Raw genomic sequence first — 8935 nt, forward strand, 5'->3', positions numbered from 1 at the left:
CACACCTGTCATTTAACAAGATCATCTTAATAGTGTTTCAAACTCCCCACTCCTGTCTACTGCCAATAGCTTTTCATTGTCTTACTTCACAAGAATCTGTCTGTCTCTTAATTAAGGATCTACTTCCCTTTCCCTTAAAAAATATTCAATTGCCTCATCTCCAAAGGGAGCTCCAAAGTTGTCCAACCCTTCAGAGATGAAAGATTTTCTATCCTAGTCCCTAGTTTTAAAACAGCATCCCCTAGTTCTGCGCTCACTGACAGAAAGATACATCCTCTCCACATCCACCCTGTCAACACAACGCAGCATCTTGCATTCTCCCAGCGAGCAACACTTCCTGCCTATCCAATATTTCCTCAGAAGACAACCCACTCATTCGAGGTATCAATCTAACAGCCCTCCTCTAAACCACCTCCAACAATGATTTTGAGTTTTCTCATTCATTTCAAGGTAGATTGTCTCAAATTATTGGCAAGAATTTTCTCCCCTTACAAAGTTGTGATATACTCTGAGAGAAATGTTGCTCTCATCCAATCCCATCTCTTCTTGTTAAAAGGTGGTCTTGTCTGACAACGCTTCAGATAAGACAGGTGTATAACTGGAATGTCACTGAAAAGAGCGATGTGTCACTGAAGCTTTTCATTTTGCACTCATCAGGACACATGAAAGAATGCCAAACTTCAAACGATCACAACAATTTCCAGTACAGGGGAAAAGGAGTACAAAATAAAAAGCATTGGCTACCTGCAGGATTGATGCAAGGATGTCAAATTTTCCAAATGCCACACTTCCCTTCTCAAGGTCACTCATTCCTGTGGCACCGAGAAAACTTCACCCATTCGTTCAGTGGTTCACTCATCCCTTACTGCATTCTGAAACCACCCAAACCAGGATGGTTTCTGATGTAATCTCATGGGGTTCACATACACAGACACAAGCACACACATTCACATATGAACACAGACACATATACACACACACACAAGCACACACAGACACACATGGACACAGACACATACACACATACACACACAAACACATGCACACACAGACACATATGGACACAGACACATACACACATACACACACAAACACATGCACACACAGACACATATGGACACAGACACATACACACAGGAAATATACAGACATACACTTGCACACACACCCACACACACACAGATACACACACACATAAACACATGTATGCATACAAACAGAAACAGACATACATACTCACACTTGCACTCCCACACACACACTGAATAGACACACACACTCACACTCTTACGTACACACACATACAAACACATACACAAGTTGATTGGATCTGCATTGTTGGGATCCACCTGAGCCTCTCCCCTCTTTCCTAATCAGTAACCTTAAGGAACATCCACAGAGTGGATTCCTTGACATTCCGAGAGGTCTGGAAGCAGGAAATGCCAGGACACTTGGCAGAAGGAAGTCAAGTCTGCAATTCTGTGTGTGATAAATATGAGCTCACTTTGTGTATTACGTTAATTTTATTCAGGGAAGCTGATGCAGTAGAAGATAAACGATTGATAAAGTCTGATCTGGTCAATTTAACAATAAAAGGTAAAAAATATATCATTTTAAATCTGGTTATATTGTTGATTAATAAAGGAGGTGCCGGTGTTGGGGTGGACAAGGTCAGACGTCACACGACACCAGGTTATAGTCCAACAGGTTGATTTGAAATCACAAGAAATGATGGCCTGTTTAAGGTTTGATGGTTATTTGAAGGTGAGAAGTGGGGCGTACAGATGATCTTGGCGAGATGCTCATCATTATTGGTGACATATTGAAGGCTGTGAAGGAACTGGTTTAGTCTGTCCACTCCAGGGAAGTACTGGACAATGAAGTGTGCGCTATCGGTTATGTCCCGTTTCTGTCTTCTGAGCAGGTCATTGCGGTTTCTCGCTGTGGCATGTCGATGAGTTGAGCATCGTATCTTGTTCTAATGAGGGTGTCTTTCACCTTCTTTAGATATCTGTTACATTCCTCCTCATCTGAGCAGCTCCTGTGTATGCGTAGGGCCTTCCTGTAGGGGATGGCTGTTTTAATGTGATTAGAGTGGAAGCTAGAGAAATGCAGCATCGTGAGGTTATCCGTAGGCTTGCAGTAGAGTGAGGTGCTGAGGTGCACATCCTTGATGGAGATGCGTGTGTTCAAAAGTGAGGCTGATTCTGAAGAGTAGTGGATGATAAGTCTGATGGTGGGATGAAACTTGTTCATATCGTAGTGTAGATGTTTCAGGGATTCCTCGTTGTCCAGTAGTTCCCTGGAGCAGAGAGACTATGCCATGTTCTTCACAGCCTTCAACATGTCATCAATGATGGGGAACACCTCACCAAGATCATCCCTACGCTCCCACGTCTTGCCTTCAAACAACCACCTTAAACAGACCGTCGCTCTCAGCAAACTACCCAGCCTTCAGGATGATATCGACCACAAGACCACACACCATTGCCATGGCAACCACTGCAAGACATGTCAGACCATTGACGATGGATACTACCATCACACGTGGGGACACCACTCACCATGTACACAGCAGATGCTCATGTGACTCGGCCAATGTTGTCTACCTCATATGCTGCAGGCAAGGCTGCCCTGAGCCATGGTACATAAGCGAGACCAAGCAGACGCAATGACATGGACATGCGCAACAATCACCAGACAGGAATGTTCCCTCCTAGTTGGGGAACACTTCAGCACTCAGGGAGATTCAGCCTCTGATCTTCAGGCAAGAGTCCTCCAAGACAGCCTTGGAGATAGCCAACAAAACAGAATCGTCGAGCAAAAACTCATAGTCAAGCTGCGTACCCATGAAGACAGTCTCAACCATGATCTCGAGTTCGCGTCACGCTACATGTGATCCCAAAACACTGTTCTGTATCTGTGAAATCTTCCTTACTGACCTGTTGTGACACCATCACCTTGATAAATTGTTATGAACTCTCTACCTGGACAGTTTTGGATTACTTGTTACTTTGGTTAGACCCTTGGTATGCGACTCTGAAAACTATTATGTTATTCCAACCATTTGGTTTGTCTCCAGCATCACCTTATTTTTAATGTTTTGTAATTATCTCTCTGCCTCAATTAATTGGATTATAGATCATCCCTTCACTTGTTATTGAGCTGTTGACACTTTACTCACAGCATCGGACACTTTTGATCACTTGCAGAGATTTATTATTCGGCTTGTAAACACTCACACCATTTGTATGATCTTTTGATCTCTCTGCCTATACGTTCTGTGTCTGTGCGCTTCTCTCTCACTTCCCCTGAGGAAGAAGCAGCACTCCGAAAGCTTGTGATTTCAAATAAACCTGTTAGACTATAACCTGGTGCCGTGTGACTTCTGACTTTGATTAATAAAGGAACAGCATGTTTCAAGTTTATAGCCAGAACTGGGTGTTGGTCCTTCACTAGCCTCTGTAAGGTCTCTGTGGCTGGCAGAATGAGATGGTCAATCATTTCCTTTCCTGCCCACTATTGAATACCAGTGGGTATGAGTAGGTGGCTGGTGGTGGATACAACGCCACCTGAAGTGGTCGCCCAGCTCCAAGCTCATTCACCGCTCCCGGAACAGGCAACCACACTCTTCTTTTGGGAATTCCCCATGAGCAGAATCGTACAGCAGCTGTGGTCGGACTCCTTGACGCTAATGAGATCATTGGACCCCATAATGCCTCTGCTCGTTATTGTAGTCATCAGAGCAGAAGATGTAGGAGCAGATGTATGCCATTTGGCCCATCAGCTGTTCAATGGCTGATCTGATCATCCACTTCCCTGCCTGGTCACTGTAAGATTTTCAGAAGCTCAGTACTCACTGTGGGTTACACACTTGGAATTGTGGTATTTCACATTGATTTGCTCTAGCCGACATTGGTAGATTCCACGTGTGAGGTGTCTTTATTCTCTCTCTCTCTCTCACTCCATCCTTCCCATTCTTTTCTCTATTTCAGCCTTTAAGAAAAACCTGCAGTTGAAGGTCCCGAGGAATTCCACAGTTGCTAAAGTAACGGATGCGGGCCGGAAGATCCTGGGACTGAAGGAAGACGCCAGGCACCTGTCCCTCAATCTCATCGCCAGCAAAACAGGCAAACGTGAGGCGTTCTCCTCCAGTGGCCAGTGGCATGGGCAATCTGCTGGTTCACAAGTTGTAACTCAATTCATCAAACATCCACTTAACTAAGAACCTTAGCTGCACACCCCACCCCCCTTCACCTCAGTATTCCTCTGAGATATCTCTGTGCCTCTCCAATCTGCTGCTGTCTCCTCTCCACCCCAAGTTCTCATTGTTTCACATTTTGCAGCTGGTCCTTCGATTGCCAGGACACCAAATTCTCATAATTCTGCTCCCCATTCTCCCCTCTGCCTTGCCACACCCCCCCACCCCCCACCATCTCTTTATTCACACTTTTAGTCACCAGCTGTCATTTTACGCAGTTTGGTGGGTGACAACATATTTTTTAAAAGAATCCCTACAGTGTGGAAGCAGGCGGTTCATCCCATCGAGTCCACACTGACCCCTCTGAAGTTCATCCCACACAGATCTACCCCCCTTTCCTATCTCTGTGACCCTGCATTTCCCCGTGGCTAATCCACCTAGTCTGGACACTATGGGACAACTTAGCATGGCTAATCCACCCTAACCTGCACATCTTTGGACTGTGGGAGGAAACTCCTACAGACACAGAGAGAATGTGTAAGTTCCACACAGACAGTCACCCGAGGCTGGAATCGAACCTGAGTTCCTGGTGCTGTGAGGCAGCAGTGCTAGCCACCATGCCACCCTAATTTGTTCACAGTCACTCTGGTGCCATACCACGGAACATTTTACTCACTTAGAAAATGCTACTCAAATGCAAGTTGTTGTTTTGAAGATCGGTTCAGCAAAAAAATTAGCACAGGTCAACGTAGTCGGGCTAATAAACCTTGCTAGGTACAAATCTCAGCCCTGGCCACATTTAATATCTTGTAAAATCAAGTCACAATCAATTTGATGTTGCAACACATCTTCCTGCAAGATGTTAAGTCACAGCATACTCAATATTTTTGGCAGATCAGTTTTTCTGAGGCTGTTACTCCCACTGGAAATTGTACAAATCCACCTGTCACCTTCACTGTGATGAAGAGTGAGTCTCCAAGGGAGGATTTGCAATGAGAATTTTGTACGAAGTGGGAACGATGAGGAAGGAGCAATGGAGTAGGTGGCATGGACATGCTCATTGTATAGAGGATTGAGGGGAAGACGTTGGGAATTTGGGAAGAAACGGGGTGAGGGTTGGTTAAATGGAGAGTGGGAGGATGAGGGTTAGGATGGAGAGGAATTTATGCACACTCTCCCCATCTTCTTCAAGTCTAGCTTCATTACTTACATCCATCATAGTTGTTCCATAAGACCATTAGATATACTTTCAGGAGTAGGCCATTTGGCCCCTCAACCATTCAATAGGATTGTGGCTGTTCCAACATTCCTCATGCCTACCTTTCTGCCCTTTCCCTTGATCCTCCGACTAATCAAGAATCAATCTATCTCAGCCCTAAGTATGCACAGGGACGCTGCCCCCACAGCTCTCTGTGGCAAGGAGTTCCAAAGACCCTCAACCCTCTGAGAGAAGGAATTCCTCCCCATCTCAGTCTGAAATTGGTGTCCCTTTATTCTGAGACTATACCCTCTGGTCCTAGACTCTCCCATGAGGGGGAAACATCCTCTCAGCATTGACCCTGTCAAGCCCCTTATGAATTCAATGAGATCATTCCTCTAATCTCCAGTGAGTAGAGGCACAAACTGTTTAATCTTTGTTCATAAGGCAATCTATTCATACCAGGGATCATCCTAGTGAAACGTGTATGAACTGCCTCCAATGAGATAATTTTTTTTTTCTGGAATAAAGGGACAAAAACTGCTCACAATACTCCAGATGTGGTCTCACCTGCAACTTGTCCAGCTGCAAGAAGACTTCCCCAGTCTTAGATCCAACCCCATTGAAAGCAGGGTCAACATTCCAACAGCCTTCCTGATTACCTGCTGCACTTTAGGTATTTCATGTCCAAGTAACCCCAAGTCCCTTTATGTTGAGAGGCGACCTGAAGGAAGTTTATAAAATAATGAGGGGTATAGATAGAGTTTATGGTGGTTGTATTTTCCCTAGAATGGGGGTTTTCAACACTAAAGAGCACATTTTTAAGGTGAGAGGAGAGAGATTTAAAAAGACAAGATGGACAAATTGTATACACAGAGGGTGGTTTGTGTGTGGAATGAACTTCCTGAGGAAGTGGTGGATGGGGGTACAATTACAATGTTTAAAAGACATTTGGATTAGTACATGAGTAGGAAAGGTTTGGAGGGATATGGGCCAGGAGCAGGCAGGTGGGACTAGTTTAGCTTGGGATTATGGTTGGCGTGGACTGGTTGGACTGAAAGGTCTGTTTCCGTGCTGTATGACAGTATGACTCTATTAGGAGGAGAATCAGAATTAGCGTTGTGTGACCCAGACAGACTCTTCCTCATTCTGAAAAAGTCTCCAGTCAGGAGTCCATTGCGAAGATGGGAAAGGGTGAGAGAGGGAGGTCTGAGGCCCCAGACTACAAAACTGAAACCCAGTACTGTGTTTGCCAACAGTGATTGAGGAGCTGCCAGCAGAGATGCAGATAAGCGAATTGAAGGCTTTGGAGAGAAAAGATCTCAAACTGCAACTGTGCAGGAAAGCAAGTCACAATTCCAATGGCATGGAGAATGGGGTAGGTTCATCATCGAGATTTCAGTACGTGAGTACAGGTGGTTCCGCTATTACGCAGTAGTTGCATTCCTGTGCGATCCTGTGGTATACACATATTGAGCAATACAAACACACCTAAAGTGTTGACAATGTAATCACGTTATAGTCAACATACACTTTAAATGTCGTGGTTTTTAAAAAGCTGCTCCCCAGTTCATCAATCACGGTACAGCTAAACCGTGCTGACAAAATGTGCTTTACTGGAGAATGATGAGTACAAGTCTATGAAGATGAAGAAAAGTAAGTCTAGTATAAAGGAGGGACCTGTAGCTGCAGCTTTTCACTTCGCACTCATCAGGACACATGCAAGAATGCCAAAATTATCGCAATAATTTATAGAATAAGAGAAACGGGTGCTAATGGGTTGGGAAATTTCCTGTGGGGCGGCATGGTGGCTCAGTGGTTAGCACTGCTGCCTACAGCACCAGGGACCTGGGTTCTATTCCCGCCTGTCTGTGTGGAGTTTGCACATTCTCCCGGTGTCTGCGTGGGTTTCCTCCCACAATCCAAAGATGTGCAGGTTAGGTGAATTGGCCGTGCTAAATTGCCCCATGGTGCATTAGTCAAAGGTAAATATAGGGTAGGGAATGGGTCTAGGTGGGTCACTCGTCTGAGGGTTAGTGTGTACCTGTTGGGCTGAAGGGCCTGTTTCCATACCATAGGGAATCTAATCTCAGATCTATCTTTTTTTGAGGTTGCTTAAAGTTTTGGCCTTCTGTGTGCTCGTCTTGGTAAGTATAAAATGAAACATTTTGTTAACATGCCTTGTTTTCTCAACACGACTCCACTCATGTCGGAATGGGAGGTGAAAAGCTAACGTAGCTGAAGCTAACAAAGTAAATCCATCTTTGAAAGAAATGCAATAAAATGCTGCTTCTCCCTTTTAGCTGATGGCCCACATTGTTGAAAGCAGTGACTGCGACAGTATTCACAAATTAACAGGAATTTCATATCACCCTGACCCCAAAATCCCAGGCAGCTTTTATTTTTTACTACTGTTCCACAAAAGAATCTTAGCATTTTTGCTCTATACAGTCAGGAAATGGATAAAACTGAAAACAACGACATGGGGTTCTGCTCGATATTGTCAAATTACAATAGTTACTGCAAAACAGGTTGAATTGTTTTTTTATTAACAACTAAAAGTCATTCCTAGAACTTACCAAAATATTCCAAGCCAGCTGCTTACTATTTCCTGTCTTCATGACACTTCTGACTGTCTGACCTGGTCTGGATGGGATAATTACCAACTTTACCAAGCTGTGGATGGGCTGATCAGACCGAACATTCAGCACCTTTTTCTCCTGTAGTGTAAATTGTGATTGTTTGAATTTAAATATTTTTGCATGTGTCCTGATGAGTGTAAAATGGAAAACTTCCACAAAATGCTCCACTTTTTAGCTATATTAACTGATATCCTCTCTCTCCCTCTCCCATTCACACACAGACACACAAAACACACACACAGACACTGACACACTAACACATGCATACACATACAAACAAGCACACAGACACACAAACATACATACACATGGACACACCCAGGTGCAAGCACACATACAGACACACACACACAAAAACATGAACAAGCACACGCAAGTACATATGCATAAACACACACACAAAACATGCAAGCACACATATACACAAACAAAAACAAACACAGAGACACACATATACATAACCAGGAACACAGGCACAAACATAGAGACACACATATACACAAACAGAAACACACACAGATACAAACATAGAGACACACATATACATAAACAGAAACACACACAGATACGAACAGAAACACACGCAGATACAAACATAGAGACACACATATACATAAACAGAAACACACACTCCTATGTCTCCTATGTCTTATGGTCTTATATACATAAACACATATACACAAACAGAAACACACACAGATACAAACATAGAGACACACATGCCAAAGTACAGAGGGATCTGGGAGTGCTAGTTGAGGATTCTCTAAAGGTAAACATGCAGGTTGAGTCCGTGATTAAGAAAGCGAATGCAATGTTGTCAATTATCTCAAGAGGGTTGGAATATAAAAGCACTATTGTGCTACTGAGACTTTATAAAGCTCTGGTTAGGCACCA

General features: G+C 43.9%; 1 protein-coding gene across 1 annotated transcript in view; it reads left to right on the forward strand.

Moving 5' to 3' along the window:
• The window catches only part of LOC122553279, a 95783-nt gene that overhangs the window by 66312 nt on the left and 20536 nt on the right, over positions 1 to 8935 (forward strand). The window contains exons 8-10 of the mRNA XM_043696867.1: positions 1378 to 1596; positions 3996 to 4136; positions 6659 to 6777. Coding sequence (XP_043552802.1) covers positions 1378 to 1596; positions 3996 to 4136; positions 6659 to 6777 — 479 coding nt within the window. The remainder of the gene's footprint in view (positions 1 to 1377; positions 1597 to 3995; positions 4137 to 6658; positions 6778 to 8935) is intronic.

Source organism: Chiloscyllium plagiosum, chromosome 9 (assembly GCF_004010195.1).
Source record: "Chiloscyllium plagiosum isolate BGI_BamShark_2017 chromosome 9, ASM401019v2, whole genome shotgun sequence".
Taxonomy (NCBI): Eukaryota; Metazoa; Chordata; class Chondrichthyes; order Orectolobiformes; family Hemiscylliidae; genus Chiloscyllium; species Chiloscyllium plagiosum.